The sequence below is a fragment of the Phodopus roborovskii genome, unplaced genomic scaffold, assembly GCF_943737965.1.
Source record: "Phodopus roborovskii unplaced genomic scaffold, PHOROB, whole genome shotgun sequence".
NCBI lineage: Eukaryota > Metazoa > Chordata > Mammalia > Rodentia > Cricetidae > Phodopus > Phodopus roborovskii.
Window position 1 is genome coordinate 1,246,115 of NW_026126651.1, and position 21,748 is coordinate 1,267,862.

Sequence of the window (21,748 nt, forward strand, 5' to 3'; positions counted from 1 at the left end):
TTTCTGCCTGCCTACCTAACCCCATGCCCCAGTTGTCCTGTACGTTTCTCCCAGAAGTCTCACCCCTCTTCCCCATCTCACTGGTCTCTCCCTCCATCCCCCCAGCCTTCTCCATCAGCCTCCGCAACACATCCCCAGGCCCCCGGATTGCCCCCTCTTCATTCTTTGGAGTTTCTCCCCAATCCTGTCACCCTCTCTGAGCCATCCTATTTCCCCTTCTCCCAGGCCGATTCCTCAGTCTCTCTGCCATAGCTGCGTCTGCCTCCACCCCCGCCACCCTGCCCCGCCCCGCCCCTCTCTCATCCCCTCTCTGTGCCCACTTGCCCTTTGCTCATCCCCAACTAGACACCTGGAGACAAACAGAAACTGAGTTCTCTAGGGGGGAGGGGACGTTAGGTTGGGCCTGGTTACCATGGTGCTTGCTGCGAGGTGAGGGAGAGGGCTGGGGCTCATACTCCTGAACGTGGGAAAAGTGGACCTGAGGGCCAGGACTAAGGTTTTATGCTAGCAGGTGCCTTTAGGCCATCCTGTGTGAGTCTCCTCTATGTTCCCTGCAGGCTCCCTCTTTGTATCTTGTACCTCTCTCCTAATTATTATTATTATTATTACTATTACCGTCCCCGCCCCCTTTGGAGACAGTCTACCTCCACAGCTGCCCCTTGCCTTTCTGCTGCAGAAATGTGGAAACACCTTTCTGAAGTCCCTACTCTCCCTTCCCAGGTGGCCTTCCTTAGGTTGTCATTCCTGACTGCTTTCTGAGTTGGCAAATCAACCCAGATTCCAAGGCTCAGGAGTCTTATCCTCTTTCTCCAAGGGTAGTGGTGGCCAGGTGGAGGAGAAGAAGCCACCTTTCCAGGGATTCGCATGGCTGAACCCCCCTGTGCCTGAAGCCCGCAATTCCCTGTCAGGGATAAAGGAACTTAAACTGCAGTCAGTTCAGCTGGTTTTGTTTTGGGAGGGTTGGTTTTTTTGTGGGGTTTGTTTGTTCGTGTGTATGTTTTTTGTTTTTCCAGACAGGGCTCACCATGTAGCCCTGGAACTTACTATGTAGGCCAGGCTGGCCTTGAACTCACAGCCATCATCCTGCTTCTACCTCCCGAGTGCTGGGATTAAAGTCACGCCCCACTTTTGGCAATTTTAAAAGCCCATACTTTTGTCTCAATCTTCTGTGGCCATGATTTTCAATGTCCAGAGAGGGGGGGGAGGAGAGAGAGAGGAAAGAAAGAGAGGAAAGAAAGAGAGGAGAGAGAGAGGAAAGAGAGAGAGAAGAGAGAAAGAGAGAGAGAGAAGAGAGAGGAGAGAGGAGAGAGAAAGAGAGAGGAAAGGGAGAGAGAGAGGAAAGAGAGAGAGGAGAGAAAGAGAGGAAAGAGAGAGAGGAGAGAGGAAAGAGCGCACTCTGTTACTCCACTGGCCCTTCCCTTCCTCTCATTGAGCTGCCTTCTTCAATTCCTTCTCTGTGGCGAGGAGCATCACTGGCTGCCAATGCCCTCATGTTAGAGGCAATGAACGAGTGAGTGTACCTCCATGCCTAACAACGGAGCCCGGCCCAGTGACTTAGTGGAGGGAGAAAATACAGTGTCAGACCAGAAAGGGCAGCCTGCAATGCTGTGCAACCGGAGTAGCCAACTAGTTACTTACTTTCCCGTTGCTGTGGGAAAATGTCATGGCCAAGGCAACTTAGAAAAGAAAAGATTTCCTTGGTCTTACAGTGCCAGGGGGATAAGAGTCGATGGTGGCAGCAGGCAGCAGACTCAGCTGCAGGAGCAGCAAGCTGAAAGCTCACATCTTAACCGCAAGCAGGAAGCAGAGAGCAAACTGGGAATGGCCCAAGTATTTGAGCTCTCAAAGCCGGCTCCAGCAAGGCTGCATCTAAACTGCCCAAACACAAGGCATGCCTGGGGACCGGGTATTACATGCCCAAGACCTTGGGGGAATACCTCATGCACACCCGATATTCTCTGGGATCACTTTCTCCATCTCTCGCTAGGGACAGTGACTCAGTGAAAGTCCTCTGGACAGTTTTAACTGTCAAGTCCAAGTCCATACAGCCTAGAGTCTGAGAGAAGCCTCATTTGAGGAATTTTCCTAGCTCAGCTTCACCTGTGGGCATGCATGTCCGTTGGGGCTTTCTGGATTGCTAATGGCTGTTGCAGGACCCAGGTACCATTCCCTAGGCAGACGGGCCTGGAGTTTTATAAGATAGCCAGCAGAGGAATGGGTGGCAAGCAGGCTAGAAAGCAATTTTCCTCCATGGTTCCTGCCTTGACTTCCCTCAGTGATAAACTGCGCCCTGGAAGTGTGAGCCAAATAAACCCTTTCCCCCTAAGTTGCTTTTGGTCAGACCATTTCATCAGAGCAACAGAAAAGTAGCTACAACAACTATCACTCATCCAAATCCTGTTCCTCACTCCTTTCTCTCAGGAACCTAACCTAAGTTATTAAAAATAAGTAAGTAAAACCACAAATACACAAACATATACTCACTTGTTCTTCAGCAATTTCACAGATGCATATAATGTATTCCGATAGGACTCAGCCCGCAGCCTGATGTCTCTTCTTCCTTTGGAACCTCTCCAGCATTGTTACTCTCTGTTTCCCATCCACCTCCCTTATTTCCCTCCCAATCCTTCTGGAAGACTTCCTCCCAATCCTTACACGACCCCCACACACTTTCGTGTCTTTTTTTTTTTTAAATAACCCACTGAGTTTAATTAGAACTGCCTGTATGAGCACAACTTGCCAGTAGCCACACTGCTTAAGGAAAATGGCTTCCCTTCCACCGATGACCATTGGCCAACAACCCCTTGGGAGGTCTCTCCCACATTCACTGGCCAACCTTCACACCCAACCTTCTGCATTGTCCGATGCTCTGTGTCCCCACCGCTCCCCCTAAGGCACCTCTCCCTGTATCCCCCCATCCCCCACCCCCACACCCCCCCACACCCTCCCACCCCCCACCCCCCGTTTGTCCCTGTTGCTGTGTGTCTCCCTTTTTTCTGTCTCTGTTCCCTGGCCGGTCCCTCTGCCAAGCTGCCAGCAACTTCTCTCAGCTGCTCCCGCCACCTCTGTCAGGCCGTCAGCAGCCCTTGGCCACCAGCCCAGGACCCACACTCCTTGCGTCAGCATTTTCCTCCAGTCCCACAAATGACATCCATTCTCTGCAGCTCCCTTCCTACTTGCCTCTGCACAGACCCTGCCACTTGGCTGACCTCTCGTTTGGGGTTAGCTCTTGCTACTGAGCACTGGGAAGGAACCAGTGTTCATGCAGACATGGGCATGAACAGAGGGGTGAGTCACTGTGTGGCCTTACTTTGAACCGCAGGGCCTAGCCTGGCCCACCTCAAGCACTGGTTTTTCAGGCAGCGTGGGTGGCACCATGAGGGATTCCCAGCAGGAATGGGTGGGTAGAGGGTATGCCTTGGGGGATTGTGGGAAGGAAAGCAAGGGGATTTATGCCAACTTGTCCATTTGTTCATGAAAAGTTTTTTTTAAACCCCAATATTAAGCCTCTCCACCGACACAGCCAGTCAAACCAAGCCGAATTAATTAAAAGTCCAGGTTTAATGTGAGCAAAGCATTCCCAGGTGTTCCCAGGGGAAGAAGAGGCTTTAAATGCCCTCCAGGGGTGGAACCACTGATGGTGGGCTTTCTCAGGGGTGGGGCCTGGAATGGCAGGAGCAGGGCTGGGTGGAACGTCCCAACAGTTCACCCACTACCCTATCATTTATTCATACACTACCCATCCATAAACACCATCACCCATCTACCAGTCCTCTGTCCAAATCATCTGTCCATCCTTTAGCCAGCCATCAAATGTCATTTATCTCTCCATTCCTCCATCTGTATTAGTTGGCTTTCTATTACTGTGATAAAACACCATGATCAAAAGCAACTTATAGAAAATTTTATTTGTGCTTTTGGATCTAGAGGGGGGAGTCTGTAATGGCTGAGGAGACATGAGGAAGTCAGCCAGAGCAGGAAACTGAGAGATCACATCTTCAGCCACAAAAAGGAAGCAGACGGGGAACGGGAAGTGAAGCCCACCTCTGGAAGATTCTGCGACCTCCCTGAGCAGCGCCACCAGCCAGGCCCAAGGGTTCAGACACATGACCCTGTGGGGGACAGTTCTCACTCCAGCCAGCACACCATTCACCGGTCCATTCCTTCTTTTTCACCTTCCTGGCAGTTCCTTCGTTTAGTCATTAGCTCTGTTCCTTCGTTCAGTCATTAGCTCTCTCTGTTCCTTCGTTCCGTCATTAGTTCTGTGCTGTGTCAGGCACTGTTCAAGGCAGTGAGGACCAGGCAGTGAAAGAGTAGACTGATGGCCATCCTCCCTGACTGGGCCAGCCCCTCCTTCCCAGGCCTTACTCACACTCTCCCTCCCCCAAGCATCCCCTCTGTCTTAGTTACTGTTCTGTTTTATTGTGAAACACGATGACCAAGGCAACTTAGAAAAGAAAGCCTTTAATCGGGGCCTTGCTCACAGTTTCCGAGGGTTAGTTCATTTCCATCATGGCGGGCGGGGAGCATGGTAGCAGTCCAGTGGGCACGGGCCTGGAGGAGCGGCTGAGCGCTTACATCTTATCCACAAGTTGCAGGCAGAGAGAGAAAGATAGTGAGCCTGCTGTGGGCTTCTGAAAGCGTAAAGCCCACCCTCCATGACTACTGCATCCAACAAGACCACACCTAACCATTCTCAAGCAATCCCACTAACTGAGACCAAGTATTCAAACATAAAAGCCTGTAGGGACCATTCTCGTTCAACCGCCACACCCTCTACCCTACATCTTTCCCTACCTTAGACCAGTGTCCGCTGCCCGGAGACCAGTGTCCAGAAGCCTTCCTTCCCTGACTTCTTTCTCAGCGCTTGGTGCCCTAGACTTGTCTGCATAGCCCCAAGGTGGTCCACATCTGTCTCCTTAGTCAGTGCTCTCAATGTGTGGATCAGAGGGTAATCTGGGTCTGTCGGTTCTCTTCTAGCATGTGAGCCCTAGGATCAAACTCAGAACATCAGGCTTGGAGGCAAGCTCCTTGGTCCACTAAGCCATCTCGTCTTCCTGAATCGAGTAGAATGAAGACGGCCTCTACTTCCTGGTTCTCGTTCTTCACACCCAGTGACAATAACAAACAAGATCCTCTAATATTCCAGATGCATTTAAAAAATCAAGGCTCCAGATTCAGGCCCAAAGTGACTTTCAAATTAACTCATCCATTTCCCATCTGTGTGAGGGTGGGTAGGATACTTGCCTTCTAGGACCCTCCATTTTCTCACTTGTCAAATGCAGCTACGGATTAAGTGAACACGTATAATCACTGCTCCTGAGAGCACTGAACACTAACTGTGAAAGCAGCTCAGTGCTGCCACTGAGCCCACTGAGCCCCAGCCCCTGACCCGGAGCTCCGGACAGGAGCACTAACACTGAGCCCACTGAGCCCCAGCCCCTGACCCGGAGCTCCAGACAGGAGCACTAACACTGAGCCGCCCTCAGTCTCTTACCTGAGGGTTCATAGACTGGTACTCTACTACTGAGCTGTGTCCCTGCCCTCACTGGGTGAGTCTAGGCAGGCAGGACTCAGGATAATTTAATTTAATCTTCAAAACAATGATGTAGTATCTGATCTTTTAAATTACTGTTATCAAGGCTGGAATAAAACTCCATTAGGAAAGTGCTTACTGTGCAAATGTGTTATGAGTTTGAGCCCCAGAACACTCATTTAAAAAGCCAAGGGTGCTGGCACCCACCTTTAATCTTAGCTCTGAATGCTGGGATTCACAGGCCAGCCAGCCTAGCCTACTTGGTGAGTCTCTGTCCCAGAAAACAAGATAGATGGCACAGGCCAATAGTTCTAGCACTCAGAAAGCCGAGGCAAGACGATTGCTAATCCTCATCTGGTCTGGGCTCCATAGAAAAACCTAGTGTCCAAAAAAATACTTTTAACAATCTTCCCTCATTTGTAAAGAGGGAAACAGGCAGTGAGAAATAAACCCACCCACGTTTGTGCCCTGTGCTCAGCTGACGTCTGAACACAAATGCATTTCCCTGAGTTGCACAGACGCTAGTTCTTGCTGCAGCTGCCTCAAATGTTGGAGCTGCCTCAGACTCAGTGTTTCTTTGGAAATGTGTGATGCAAAGCTGGCAAGCCCATCTGTGTGCACATTTCTAAGTGTGTATGTCACCGCCTATGTGTCCCTACAGGATGGATTTCTCTTGAACTTTGGTCAGGCTGAGCTGCGTGGCTGGATTGGGCTGCCTGTGAAACTAGCCACTAAGGCCAGTCACACCTTTGGTGGGCAGACACCCATGCATGGTTCCTCATACTGGGAGAGGATGCTAGAAACAAGCAAAGGAGGCTGGGTAGAGTAGGAATCTTTTTGGAGGCTTCTGAAGACTGCCAGATGCATGCATTGGTTACGATGGGGGAAGGCAATCTAGTTAAAAGGGTTGCATTGAACCCAAGGTCTCAGACATGCTAACCAAATACTCTTCTACTGGGCTATGGGGAGTTCTAGGCAGGTCCTCTATTGTTGAGCTACACCCAGGCCCTGTTTGTATTTGGAGACAGGGTCTCACTGATCTACAGAGGCTGGTCTGATTTGTACCAGGCTGGCCTGAAACTTGCTGTCCCCCCTCACCATCCAAAGTGATTGGGATGAGACACCTCTACCATGAGGCCTGACAGCAACTGATTTTCCCCCTGGAGTTGTGTTTATTTTGTGTAACTGGTTGGAGGGAATGGAGGACAACAGTAATGGCTAAGATGGGACCTCCAAGCCAACTCTCTTGGCTAGTCTGATGTAGATCAGGACCTAACCCAAGATTGGATCTCCATTGGCCTCGGCTGTTCTATGAAATGGGAACATCATTATTGCATTCATTCCTATACCAAAGTGAAGATTCCAGGAGAAGGTAACTTCAAAGCTCTTAACTCACTACATTGGTAATGGTGAATGGCAATTATTAGCCGCTATTAATACGACAACCCCCCTCCCCAGGCTCTCTGGCCATAAGTAGTTGTTAAGCACCTACTTGGTGCTTGTGTTTGATGCACAATGACTGGTTTCTCAAACTTGGGAGATAATTTCTAATTTGCTGGACATCGGGATTGGGATGCTTCGAGTCTCAAGGGGACTACGGCAGAATTCAAATCTAGTGCAGGTGTCTCTACCTCAGATCTGAGACCTCCCGTGGCCAGGTTTTCATTCCTTCCTGCCCAGCTGCAAACCGTGAGGTCCTGCTCTCTGGAGGGAGGGTACTTGTGGCCTTGGACTTCTGAGTCTTAGCCTTCTGGGTCCCTCAGGTGGCCTCCCACACTGGGTGGAACTGTGCAGCCAGAGTCCAGGGAGGTGCACACCACCTGCATAGCGATTTTGGCTTTTAGGTTGCTAGGGTTGGGAGGGGGGCAGGCAGGGGGAGGAGTCGAGGAGCTGCGACAGGGGCGGGGAGGAGCCAGGCGCACCGCGGCGGGCGGGCGCGCGCGCTGGGCTGCAGCAACCGCGGCTCGGGTGAGTCCGCCCCTCCCCCTCCCCCGCCCCCGCCCTAGCCTCATCCCAAGGGGGCGGCCCCGAAGAGGTCGGTGCGAAGAGGGGCGCATCTGGAGCTGCGGAGCTGGAGTCTGCAGTGCCAGCTGGATGCCTCGGGGGAGGGGCACGTAGCCCTGGAAAGGGGGGATTCTGATTCCCAACACCTGGGCACACTCCACCCCTCGCCCATCCATCCATCCCCAGGGCATGAGGGATCAGTGACCTCCATCCCATGGCCCTTAAGTTATTAGAGCCACATGACCTCTCAGGGTCTTGGACACCGTTCACCTCTCCAGCAGCATCTTGGGACCCTGACATTTTAACCCTTCCAACACGCATCTCTCTTAAAAAAAAAAAAAATCTGCAACCCAGAGATGCATTAAGAACTTCAACTCCCAGCAGTCCTTGCAGCTCTGGTGCGATGAAGCCGCAGTAGCACTAGCAGCAAGACCTGCTGGGAGTTGTAGTCCCTAAGCATTTAACTAGCTGCTGGGGGCCAAGAGGTGGGAGGGGGCGGTTGGACCTCTCTGGGGTCACCTGGGGTCGCGCAGCTACTTTGAGTAGGGCAAGATGCAAAGCTTGTAGTGATTATTTCCCTCCCGGCTTGGGTCTCCAAATCAGACACCAGCCCCCCTTCTTTCCACCTGGCAAGCGTGGGGACTGGTCCGCAGCGGCTTAGGCTCATCCACCCTGCAACCCCCATGGGCTACCGCCCTCCGCCACCTCGGCTGCCATCCAGGACAAGGCAGGGGTAAGCACAGGTGAGTCTGACCCCGGCCGAATGGGAATTTTCCTCAGCATCCCCCATCCACCTGACAGCGGCTCTTTCCTTCCAGGCCCCCTTTGCTACAGATGACTGATGTCTAGCCCCGAACCTGTGTCACTCTCTGCTCTCCCACCTCCACCTTTTCGCTCCTGTTCTCTCTTTTTTTTGACCAAGTGTCTGTCTCTGTGTGCCCAACTCTCTTCTCCTGCCTTGTGTCTGAGGTCTCCAGCCATTGTCTGGCTATCGGACCAGGAAGTCAGCATTTTCTCTCTCTTCTGATCTACCTGTCTCTATTTGGAAGGTATTTCTGCCCACACTCCAGCCTGCCCTGCTTCCTGCCTCCCTCCCTCCCTCTCTCTTCCTCTCTCTCTCTCTCTCTCTCTGTCTCTCTCTCTCTCTCTCTCTCTCTCTCTCTCTCTCTCTCTGTCTCTCTGCACGTCTTAGATATAATGAAGTACACGCCGTTCCCAAGCCCCTCTTCTGTATACATCATCATTTCCTGGCTATTGGACTTCATTTAGTCCTCTCTTTTCTCCATCTCTCCTCTTAGCTTCCCTTCCCTCAACTTGGGGTTTCTTTCTGTCCGCTACGGGTTGACTTTCTCCTTCCTTCATCCCTCCAGCACTTTTCCATTCTGAGCTGCCCACCAAAGCTGTTCCGCCTGCCCAAAATGCTTTTCCTTGCTACAGGCAGGCTCCACTGATGGCTGCCTCCAGTTCCCACTGTGGGTCACAGAGTGCCTGCTCTGAGTTCCTACCTTGTGGTCCCCGGGAGCATGTTCTTTCAGTCTGAGGGTGCCCTGCTGGGCTGTGTTAATGTGTGTGCTGCCTCTTGCCTCTGTCACTGGATGGTGACCCTAAGACCTGCCCTGTTGTTTATATCCTCTAACCCTGGCCCTGAGCCTCTGCCTCTGACCTCTGCCACCTTACCACTGGCTTTCTTTCCTTATCCCTGCAACTGTCCCTGTCTCCATCTGCATCTCTCCCACCCCACTCACGCGTAGGACCTTGCGGCCACTATGTCTGGGGACTACGAAGATGACCTCTGTCGGCGGGCCCTCATCCTGGTCTCAGACCTCTGCGCACGGGTCCGAGATGCTGACACCAATGACAGGTGCCAAGAGTTCAACGAACTGCGGATCAGAGGCTATCCCCGGGGTCCGGACGCAGGTCAGATCCCCAGCTGTCCCAACCAGCCTCTGCCTTCTACCCAACTCCAGGACAGCAAAGATTTGGGGAGGTCAGAGCAGGGCTGCTCAGCTTTCCACCCTTTATGGGTAGCCTGGTTCAAAGTCTTGCCTCTATTTTGCCCGCCGCTGCTCTGTCCCCAAACTGCTGAGCTGGGAGAAATAGCTATGTGTTTGGTCCATCTAGCCCCTGACCTTGGAATTGTAGGCTTCCTCCTCCTTAATCATGGCCCTAAAATATTCCCTTTATAAATCATTAATCAGACAATAATTTGGTGAGGAGAGGGTGGGGGCCTTATGGAGCCAGGTTGGTCTTAAACTTGAAACAACCCTCCTACCCCAGTGTCCCAGTGCTGGGATTACAGATGTAAACCACTGGACCTAGCTCTGGGAGAATTAATGACACCAAAAAGCTACAGACTAAGCCAGCCAAAAGCAGGGATGCTGTTAGGGGTGGGGGAGTCGGGGTGCAGACACCCGGGATGACTCCCCAGTGCTTCCTCCAGGGAGGTCACAGGCCACCTTTAATTCTCCCATCCATGGTATGACACACATTTCCCACCCGAGAAGGTCCCCAAAACCTTAGTGCTTAGAGGTTTTGTTTGAGTCTGGTCATGCGATGTGTCCACCAACTTTTGCATCACTGTGGCCAAATCCCTGATGGAAGCAAAGAAGGGAAGGTGTTCTTAGCTCATGGGTTTGGAGGGGTAGCTCCATCATGGTAAGAAGGCAGGGGGTACAGCAGCACAGGTACCATGGCTGACCAGGAAGCAGAGGAACCTGGGGAGGCTGGTGCTAGCTGGCTTTCGGCCCTCCAGCCCATAGGCCAGTGCTGGCTGCACTCAGGGCTCTTCCTCCATGAATCCTCTCTGGAAATGCCATGCACACATGCATGGAGTGTGCCTCAGGCTCTTAGGCTTTTGCTGTTTGTTTGACTCTGTGTGCGTGTGCATGTGTGTGCGCGTGCGTGTGTGCGTGTGTGTGCGTGCGTGCGCACGCGCATTTGGAAGCCAGAAGCTCGCTAGGAGCCATCCACTTCTCATTTATTTTTATTTTATGTGTCTACACATTTTACTTGCACGTATGTGTACCACATACCTACAGATGCCCACAGAGGCCAAAAGAGGCCTCACATGCCCTGGAACTGGAGTGACAGATGGCTGTGAGCTACCATGTGGGTGCTGGGAATTAAGCCCAGGTCTGCTACAAGAGAAGCAAGTGTTCTTAGCTGCTGGCATACGCCTTTTAACTTTTTCAGACAGGGTCTCTTGTCGGCCTTGAACTCACCAAGTGGGCTAGGCTGAATGGTCAGTGAACCCCAGGAAGCTGCCAGTCTGTGTCTGTGGGTGCTGGGGTTACAAGTCTGCACCGCCACACCTGGCTATTTTCATGTGAGCTCTGAAGAGTGAACTGAGGCCCTTATGCTTGTAGGACAAAACAGTTCATTGACTGAGCCACCTTCCCAGCCCCTGGTTGTTTTGCATTTTGATGTAGGGCCTCACTCTGTAACCCAGGCTGACCTGGGACTCATTATGTAGCCCAGGCTGGCCTTAAATTCACAGCAATCCTCCCATCTCAGCCCCCCCCCCCAGGGACTGAAATGACATACATGAGCCACCCACTCCCAACTCCTAGGTGATTCTAAATCCAGCCAACTTCACAAGGAAGATCAGCCATGACAGGTAGATGTGGTGAGCTGTCTGCATGGCAGCCCTTAATCTATAGCCTTCCAGAGTGTGAGCTGGTGGCCCATATCTTCCAATGTACATTAGCACTGCCCAACATGGCCCAGATAGCAGGGAGGATATTTCAAGAGCTTAGAGCTCTCCAGGGGCTGGTCAGGCTTGGGCACACAGCTGCCCTGGCCTCGCATTCCATGGGCTGTGCATGGGGAGATGGAGAGAGAGGCTTGGAGGATCTGTCGTTCTCTAAGGTGGGGATCCTGTACTGGCAATGTTAGTACTTTCCTCCACAACCCATGTCCTGGTGCCTCCCATGTCCAAAGGCTGCTAAAACCCTGGACTCTGGTTCCCAGTAGCACTTAGGACTCTCAGTGGGTGGAGTGGCCACTTAGACAGGAGCACCCTAAGGGAGGTGGCGGGGCAAAGCGGGGCGTTCTTGCTCTGAGGGCTGGTACATGCTCCTGAGACTCTCCTTCCCTACAGCCTCGGCCCTCTCAGCTGGGAAGAGGGTTATATCACATGTAGGTTACACAGTAACCCAAGGATTAATGCTGCACCCTGCCTTTGATTCCCCAGGCGATCCAGATAGAGAAAGTGTTCCTTTTTTTTTTTCCTGAGGGTTCCTTGAACACAGCAATTATAGTTGGATGTCCCAGATGGCAATGGCTGAGTTACCTGCCCCCACCCAACACGGTTCTTCCTATAGACAGAGCAAGGCCTCATCCTTAGTCTATCTCCAATCCTAGGAGTCACCTCCAAAATAAACTCTTACAGCCTGGAGAGCTACATCCATGAACCCCCGCTCCTGGTATCAATTACCAACGGAGCCACAAAATCCCACTCCCAGTACTAATTACTGAGAGTACCACAAAACACAGGTTTTAGGAAACGGGCCATGCTGGGCTTTCTCAGAAAAACATGGCAGCATGCTACTGGCATTCACAAGGCACCAGTTAGTGTGTTATATCATGTGACTGCAATTATGAGACTGATTATTTGAATAAGGAAGTCTCCCTGGGCCATTGTTCATCAAGCAATACTGAAGTGTGCTAGTCAGAACATAGGTTTTGAAGTGTGGCACCTGTGGGGTGTGTGTGTGTGTGTGTGTGTGTGTGTGTGCGCGCACGCGCATGCACACTTGCGCGTGTGTCTGCTCTCACAGGAGGCCAGAGGTCAACCACAGATATTTCTTAGGCACTGTTCACCTTCACTCACTCATCAAGTAGGCTAGTCTGGCTGGCCAGCAAGCTCCGCCTCCCCAGTGTTTGGATTACAGGCACATGCTAACCTACCCAGCCTTTCTACGTAGGCACTGGAAATCCAAACTCAGATGTCATACTTGTGCAGCAAGCACTTTGCTGGCTGAGGTCTTTCCTCAGTCCCATGGATCATATCGTGTCTCTGGACCTCACTTCCGGTTGTCAAAACTGGAATGATTACGTTGTCAGTCTCTCAGGGGCCTGAGGTTTCAGTTATATTGTCACATCTAGGCATATATTCGCTGTACTCTACCTGTCATTTGCCTTCATTACTGTCAGCTGCAACCAAGAGCAGAGTTGATTCATCCCGCTTACCAAATGCAGACTGTAAGCCCCACAGAGCTTAAGGTAGATTCCCAAGGACAGACAGCACAGGTTTTCCTGGACGCTCCCCAAGCTTTCTGGGGTCTTGTCCTTCAAAAGTGCCCTATGACAGAGGACCAAGATGAGGAGACAGGACTTGGAGACAGTCTTCGGGACTTTCATCTCCAGTCTGTCACCTGCTACCCATAGACTGTGATGGGAATCCCACAGCCGCTGTAAAGCGCCCATTATATAGCAGTGTGACCACAGGTGACTCAGGACAGTATGTGCCAGATACCCTTGGCCTGACCCCTGGCCTCTCTCTTCACTCTTTCCAGACATTTCTGTGAGCCTGCTGTCAGTCATCGTGACCTTCTGTGGCATCGTCCTCTTGGGTGTCTCTCTCTTCGTGTCCTGGAAGCTGTGCTGGGTGCCCTGGAGGGACAAAGGAGGCTCGGCAGTGGGCGGGGGCCCATTGCGAAAAGACCTAGCCCCTGGGGTTGGGCTGGCAGGCCTGGTAGGGGGCGGTGGGCACCACCTGGGGGCCAGCCTAGGTGGCCATCCCCTGCTGGGTGGCCCACACCACCACACACACACAGCCCACCATCCGCCCTTTGCTGAGCTGCTGGAGCCAGGTGGCCTTGGGGGTGCTGAGCCTCCAGAACCTTCCTACCTGGACATGGACTCATATCCAGAGGCAGCTGTGGCCTCTGTGGTAGCCGCTGGGGTCAAACCAAGCCAGACGTCCCCGGAGCTGCCTTCTGAGGGTGGGACAGGCTCTGGGCTACTCCTGCTGCCTCCCAGTGGCGGGGGCTTGCCCAGTGCCCAGTCCCACCAGCAGGTCACGAGTCTAGCACCCACCACCAGGTGAGAGACGGTATTGGTATTGGGCCTGTCTTCCCTGTCCTGTTCTTATCTTCAGCTCTTCTGATATCAGGGTCTCCTGGATCCTAGGGAGGACAAGACTGAGCCCTAGAATCTCAGACCTAAGAGGAAGGGAGCATGGCCTTGGATTTCTGGGTCCAAATACAGAAGCAGGCTGGACAAGAATCCAGGGTTAGAAGCTAGCATAGTGGTACCCATGTTATCCCAGCCACTTCCCAGGCTGGCACAGGAGGGCCTAAAGTTTGAGGCTGGCCTAGGCACTTAGTGAAACTCATTCTTAAAAAAATAAATAAATAAATAAAAAGAAGGCTTGGATGTATCTCAGTGGGAGAGCACCTGCCTGGAATTCTCCAGAGAGGGAGTGGGGTGCGACGGAAGGGTCCCTCAGTGAGGTGCCAGGGTTTGGTTCTGCAGAAGAGCTCTGGCCTAGTTCAAGAAAGCCCTAGATTCAATCTCAGTGCTGGGGGTGGAGGGGGGTCTGAGGTATAGGCAAGTATTGATCCCGTTCAGTGTAAGCTACGATTAGTAACCTGGACCTTGTGACCATTCTCCGTGTTCCTCAATCTGTGCCTGTAAGCTTAGGGTGTGGTAGGAGCTGTGCCCCAAGCCTCCACCCTCAGGAAAACAACTCTGGGCACAGCCAAGGGCTCCAAGGAGATTCCTGCCTGGGCTTGGAGGAAACTGAGAATTTCCTGGAGGTGGAGGTACCTTGGTAGATATTCACACAGAGGGGAAGCTCAGGCAGATGTGCAGGTAGGGGTGTGGACATGGTCATTTCAGGCAGGAGAAAGTGAGAACAGAAGAGACCAAGTTCTCAGTGGGAAAAGCCTGGAGGCAGCCAAGCAGGAGATAAGGTCTGAACAAAGCCTGGGCCATGACACTCCAGGCACCAGAGCATTCAAGGCTAGAAGTGGAGGGTGTCCTGAGGGCACTAGGGAGCAGTGACAGGCTAGGGAGGTGGAGGTCAGGCTGAAGATGACTTTGAGGATCTGGGTGGGGTATCGGAATGAAGAAGTCATTCTGGCCACCAACTTGATGACCTCCAGGTCTGGCTGGAGCTACTTTAGAATGTGATACCAGCTGGGCTGCAGATGGGCAAACTGAGGCTCAGGAAGCACTGGTGTCTTATCAGGTCGAGGACAGGATTACACTTGGCTGGGAATCAGAGGGAATCAGATCTGAACTTCACCTTGGTCTCCCCCTGGCACACAGGTACCCAGCCCTGCCCCGGCCCCTCACCCAGCAGACCCTGACTACCCAAGCAGACCCAAGCAGCGAGGAGCGGCCACCTGCACTGCCCTTACCCCTGCCAGGAGGCGAGGAAAAAGCCAAGCTCATCGGTCAGATCAAGCCAGAGCTGTACCAGGGCACTGGACCGGGTGGCCGGCGAGGCGGCGGGGGCTCTGGGGAGGCAGGGGCACCCTGTGGCCGCATCAGTTTTGCCCTGCGGTATCTCTATGGTTCTGACCAGCTTGTAGTGCGGATCCTGCAGGCCCTGGACCTCCCAGCAAAGGACTCCAATGGGTTCTCAGACCCCTATGTCAAGATCTACCTGCTGCCAGATCGCAAAAAGAAATTCCAGACCAAGGTCAGGGCAAGGAGAAAGGGTTCACAGTGTGTGTGTGGGGGGGAGGGAGGGACTGGGGAGGAACCCTGGTTCTGAGGGAGAAGGGCTGAGGTCAGAGCCTCCTAGGGGAGGAGGGCAGGGGCCTGGATCCCTGGATCTGTGGGAAGGGGCTGAGGTCTATATCCTGAGTCTGAGGAAGGAGTCTGGGGAAGACACCTGGGTCAGAAGAAGGGGGCTAGAGCCCTAACTCATGGGGTGGGAGGAGTCCTGGGTCTGCGTCCTGGGCCTGAGCAGGGAAGGCCGGGGCATGGGCCTGGGTCTGAGAGAGAAGGCTTTGGAGAAGGCTTGGGTCTTAGGGAGGAGGCCTGGGGTATGGATCTCTTGGCCTGAACGAGAGCAGCTGGGGAGAACCTCCATGTCTGCAGGAGGAGGGCTGGGTTTGGATCTGTGGCTTTGAGGAAGGAGGGCTGAAGTCTGTATCCTGAGTCTGAAAGAGGAGGCTTGGGAGATTCCCCTGGGTCTGAGGGAGGAGGCTGGGACAGGACAGTGAGGGTAGACATGGAACAAATGGCCTACTGATTCTAGGAACAAGGCCAGTGGCCATCCTGTCTGTCTCCCTCCAGGTGCACAGGAAGACGCTGAACCCTGTCTTCAACGAGACTTTTCAGTTCTCGGTGCCCCTGGCCGAGCTGGCACAACGCAAGCTGCATTTCAGTGTCTATGACTTTGACCGCTTCTCGCGGCACGATCTCATTGGCCAGGTGGTTTTGGACAACCTGCTGGAGCTGGCTGAGCAGCCCCCTGACCGTCCACTCTGGAGGGACATCCTGGAGGGCGGCTCGGTCAGTGGCTCCACCCACTATGGGCCCCTGTACCAAGGCTTGCTCTCTGCATCCTCAGCCCGGCACTCCCAACCCTGAGTGTTAAAGCGTTGTTTTTCAGGCAGACACAGAAGCTGGGATGGTAGAGGGACTTGGAGGGGGTCTCTGCCCTCCCCGAGTTTATGAAACACTACTGTCAGGCAGGCCCTGGGTCTAGATTCCCACCCGGATACCCTACAACTCCACACCACATCCCTGTGACTCTCTGCCCTCTGGTCCAGATGTCACTATCCAGTTCATCTCCCTCCCTGCATCCCCTTGCTCATTTTCAGACTTACAGGTTCTCAGCCCTTCTCTGACGCCCTTAATTCTTCAAGTCCCTACCTTCAAACCCTGAATATTCTCTTCTTCTGTCTTTTTTGGGGGTCTCTTGGGAATCCTTCCCTGGATCATCTGATGCCCTGGGTTCCCCACACTTTTCCCAGCATCAGACCAAAGAGCTCACACTCCCAACGCTCTGATTTTATGATCTCTGCCATGGGCTTCTCATTCCTCTGCAGCCAGGTGCCATGCCCAGGCCTGGTTGAGCGTCCTGAGCCCTTGAGTCCTCAGGCCTCACACATAGCCCCAATTCCTATCCACAATTCCTATCTGTTTGGGGGAAGCCAGGGGCTGAGGGGTGAGACAAGAATGTCCTCAGATCAGGAGAGGGAAGTCCTGAACCCGTGTCCTCAGCTGTTGGGGACATGGTCGAAGCAGGTGCCCACAGCACTTCCACAGGGAGCGCTCCATGGTCAGCTTGCTTGTCCGTCAGACCCAGTGTCTAAGACTTAGGGACTCACAGCCACCCTGCTGCTACCTGAGGTGCCCCACCCTACCTCCACTTGTCTCCTGCTCAACCCTCTGGTTTCTTATCTGTCATCACCTGAGGTCTTCACCTCCCATCCACCCACCCACCCATCCACCCACCCATCCATCCATTCATCCACCCATCCACCCACCCTCCACCCATCAACCCACCCACCCATCCATCCACCCACCCATCCATTCATTCATCCACCCACCCACCCACCCATCCACCCACCCACCCATCCACCAACCCACCCATCCATCCACCCACCCACCCACCCATCCACCCACCCACCCACCCATCCATCCATTCATCCACCCACCCACCCACCCACCCATCCACCCACCTATCCACCCACCCATCCATCCACCCACCCACCCACCCACCCACCCATCCACCTATTCATCCACCCACCCACCAGAAAGGAGAAGCAGAGGCTCTGAGAGAGAGAGAGAGAGAGAGAGAGAGAGAGAGAGAGAGAGAGAGAGAGAAGAGAAGAGAGATCTAGAGAAGCAAGGGCTAAGGACTGGCAGTCAGTCAGGGCTTGGTAGCTGGAGGCCATAAAGTGAAGAGACGACAGAGCCTCCTGGCCTGCCTGGCTCGAGGATGGCTGCAGAGCACACAGAGAGCAGCACGAAGCTTCCAGGCAGGCCAGTTGCTCCTTTCTAGACACTTCACCATGAAGCAGTGGCCAGAGCCCCATGGGACCCAGCCCCCGGTCCCAGGGCCCCCAGTCCCTGACCCATGCTCACCCAGGCCCTGCTCACAGTGCTCGCTGTCGAGGCTTCTGCCCAGGCTGTTCTGTCCGCTCATGAAACCCTCCACTCCCCACTGGGTTTCATCCCTGACCCTTCATGGCCTTAGAGTCATCTTGTGTCACCAGCTCCTGGGTTCCTCCAACGCTGGGCCTGGCACTCAGATGACTACACCTCTGACCATTCCCCCTTCTAGGTCTCCGTCTCAGTCTCAGACTGCTTCTCTATTTTGGTCTGTATCTCCCCTGTGTCCCGCACACACACACACACACACACACACACACACACACACACACACCGCCCCAGGTCTGTCGTCTGTCTGTCTGTCTGTCTCCCTCTGCCCATTTCTCTGGGTTTCCGTCTCTCCAGTCTCTGTCCGTTTCTCCGTCTCTCTGCGTCTGTCTCCCCTTCCCTGGCCTCCGTGCCACACCCTCTTCTCTACAGACCACAGCAGGCTTTGATGGCAGTGAGTGAACAGCTATGGCAGGCAAGCTGTGGGGCCTTGGCCAACAGTCAGACTGTTCGGAGCACAGGAACCTAGCAGTGGTGCAAAGGGGAGGCAGGATGGAGAGGGTCACACACTGCCCTCTGTCCCCACTGCAGGAAAAGGCAGATCTTGGGGAACTCAACTTCTCACTCTGCTACCTCCCCACGGCTGGGCGCCTCACCGTGACCATCATCAAAGCCTCTAATCTCAAAGCAATGGACCTCACTGGCTTCTCAGGTGTGTCTGGGTTGAGGCCTGAGGAAGGCTGGGGTCTGAGGCAGGAGGGCTAAGGCCGGACCCCTGGGCCTGAGCCCTCTGACTTCTCTGCACAGACCCCTATGTGAAGGCCTCTCTGATCAGTGAGGGGCGGCGTCTGAAGAAGCGAAAGACCTCCATTAAGAAGAACACGCTGAACCCCACATACAACGAGGCCCTGGTGTTCGATGTGGCTCCGGAGAGCGTGGAGAATGTGGGGCTCAGCATCGCGGTGGTGGACTACGACTGGTAAGAGCCACCAGGCCAAGTGGGGCAAGCCGCGGTGGCTGGCTACCTCCCTCGACCTTTCCAGTAATCACTTCCCTAATCCCCAGCATCGGCCACAACGAGGTAATCGGTGTGTGCCGAGTGGGTCCAGAGGCTGCAGACCCGCACGGCAGAGAGCACTGGGCAGAGATGCTGGCCAACCCGCGCAAGCCCGTGGAGCATTGGCACCAGCTTGTGGAGGTGAGTCGAGGCCACTTCTGCCATGCACGGGCACTGGCAGTGCCGTGCGGGCTAGGGGCAAGCCGTTCAACCTCTGTTTCCTCTCCCGGGACACCAGCCTGTGACCAGCAGCTATGGTGATGATGGGCGCTGTGAGGATTCGGTTGCTTGAAGGCTGTGCAGGGGCCAGATGCTGTTCTTTCCCACATATGCTAAACACAAAACATAGGAAGGAACTGGGTGATAAAAATCTTTTTTTTTTTTCTCCCTCAGAGCAAGGTGTGAATATTAGTAGATGGTGGTGTAGAACAGTTTTTAATGAATAAAATACCAGGCGGGAGGGTGCAGCTCAGCAACAGAGAACTTGCCTGCCGCGTGCAGTTTGGTCTCCAACACCACAAACCACACTCACAACAATAACAATAAATCCAAAGCACAATACAACAAAATGTCGCAGGACAATGTCCACTGTAAAGGCTGCTGTATGCTTGTTTCTTGCCTAGGGGCTGTGGTCTGAGTCCTCTGAGGTAGAAGGCCGGCTGCACAGGCCATGGGAGAACTTTGGAAGAGGGGGCATTGGGGGAGGGGCTTAGAAGGGGTTCAGGTGGGCAAAGTGAAAGGGACACACAGGTAGAAGAGACTGCGCAACAGTGGCCACGTTTAAAACAATGATTTATGTGTAAGGGTGTTCTACTGCATGTGTGTCCACAAACGGTGCATCCAGTGCCTGCAGAGGCCAGAAGAGGGCGTCAGATCCCCTAGAACTGGACTTACAGACAGGTGTGAGCTGCCATGTGCATGCTGGGAACAGACCCCAGGTCCTCTGGAAGAGCAGCCAGTGCTCTTAACCCTCAAGCCACCTCTCCAGTCCCCACCAGCAGCCACTTTTGTATTAGAAGCTGGAGGGATGGTTCCGTTAGTGAAGGACTTGCCGTGCAAGCCCGAGGGCCGTGTCTAAATCCCCAGCACCATGGCTACCATTCCTGTAACCACAGTGTTGAGCTCACTTCCAGCCAGCCTAACTGACATGTGAGCTTCCGGCTCAGGGAGAGACCCAGTCTCCCAGCGGTAGGGAGAGAGCACCTATAGAGGACCCATGTACGCTCTGGTCTCTGTGTGTATGTGCACAGACTGACCATGTAACATAGGCGTGGACACCTGAACACACATATGCACATCACACATACAGCACACACATGGACAGGACACACAAGTCACACATGTACACCACACACACACACACATTCGCAGTCATCTGTGGGTCCACAGAAACTTTCAAATGGGACCATTTTCTTTGCAAAGATGTCCACTTAGAAATTATTGACAAATGTGCTTCCATCGAAACCAAGAAAGTGAAATTACTGTAAGTTATGTTTAGAATAATGTAGATTTCAGTACATTACTCTTTATTTCTTGGTAGTTTTCCATTACTTTGGTATCTAAGGAACAATTCACCCTGGAACAGTGCATAAACAGGGTGCCATGGTTCACACCTATAAGGCAACTTTGGGAGGATGAGACAAGAAGTCTATTTTAAGTTCCAAGCCAGCCTGAGCTACAGAGTCAGTTCTAGATTTGATTGGACTATGAAGTGAGTCTGAGTCAGGGCTAACCCTTTGTCTGAATCGGAATCTGATTTTGAGGCTAAACTTAAAGCTTGGTCTGAGTCTGAGGCTAACCCTAACCCTGAGTCTGAGGCTAACCCTAACCCTGAGTCTGAGGCTAACCCTAACCCTGAGTCTGAGGCTAACCCTAACCCTGAGTCTGAGGCTAACCCTAACCCTGAGTCTGAGGCTAACCCTAACCCTGAGTCTGAGGCTAACCCTAACCCTGAGTCTGAGGCTAACCCTAACCCTGAGGAGTCTGAGGCTAACCCTAACCCTGAGGAGTCTGAGGCTAACCCTAACCCTGAGGAGTCTGAGGCTAACCCTAACCCTGAGTCTGAGGCTAACCCTAACCCTGAGTCTGAGGCTAACCCTAACCCTGAGTCTGAGGCTAACCCTAACCCTGAGTCTGAGGCTAACCCTAACCCTGAGTCTGAGGCTAACCCTAACCCCGAGTCAAATCCTCTCCCTGCTGAAATCACCCCCATTTCTTCTCACAACCCCTTTTCCAGTAGCTGGAACAGCCAGGCCCAGAGCTCAGGGTTGATTGAGATCTTGAGAGCTGGGACCCCACTGTGAGAACAGGCTGGTGATCTTCCTGCGTATTCATCGTCCAATGATCTCATGCACTCCACTTCTCTGGAAACTTCCAGTAAACCACACTGCCAGTGCTAGAAGGCACTACAGGTGCCCTTGGCTGGATGGCAGGCACAGCCCCTGAGTTTCAGCCCATGGCCGTGTGAGGCCACAGACTGATGGCCTCTACCTAGACAGCCCCTGCCCACAACCTTCTTGTCAGCTCTCCGTAGCTCTCCAGTACCCCAGGACAAAGTTTCAGCCCCCTGAGCCCTGGGCCTGCCTTGTGGCCCCTTGGCATAACCTTGTCTTTCTTGCATTTGTAGGGGTTTATCTGTTGAGTCTGAGTTTCCCCGCTGGTAGAATGGACGGTGATGCCATTTCTCACATCCCCTGGGAACTAAGTGAAGAGAGCATGTAGATAAGGAGAGAGGGAGGAGCTTCCTGCTGGGTAAGGTGGTTGATCTCTCTCATCCCCTACTCCAGGAGAAGACTCTGACCAGCTTCACAAAAGGCGGCAAAGGACTCTCGGAGAAGGAGAACTCAGAATGAGGGTGAGACCCGCAGAAGGCCGGCGTGTGTTCCTCTGAGCTCTGGCTGAGGGAGGAGGCTGGGGTCTGTAACTGTGGGTCTGAGGGAGGAGGCTGGGTCTGAAGGAGGAGGCTGGGGTCTGTAACTGTGGGTCTGAGGGAGGAGGCTGGGCCCAGAGCCCTGGTCTGAGGGAGGAGGCTGGGGTCTGTAACTGTGGGTCTGAGGGAGGAGGCTGGGCCCAGAGCCCTGGTC

The 21,748-nt window shown here is 53.5% G+C and overlaps 1 protein-coding gene across 1 annotated transcript; it reads left to right on the plus strand.

Moving 5' to 3' along the window:
* Positions 1 to 7,419: 7,419 nt before the first annotated feature.
* On the plus strand, positions 7,420 to 21,544 carry Syt3 (synaptotagmin 3). Its single transcript, XM_051174296.1, has 10 exons — positions 7,420 to 7,504; positions 8,144 to 8,283; positions 9,292 to 9,457; positions 13,057 to 13,585; positions 14,816 to 15,191; positions 15,794 to 16,012; positions 18,200 to 18,320; positions 18,416 to 18,587; positions 18,674 to 18,806; positions 21,452 to 21,544. The coding sequence occupies exons 3-10, from the start codon at positions 9,307 to 9,309 to the stop codon at positions 21,515 to 21,517; spliced, it is 1,767 nt and encodes a 588-aa protein (XP_051030253.1). The 5' UTR covers positions 7,420 to 7,504; positions 8,144 to 8,283; positions 9,292 to 9,306; the 3' UTR covers positions 21,518 to 21,544.
* The last annotated feature ends 204 nt before the right edge of the window (positions 21,545 to 21,748 follow it).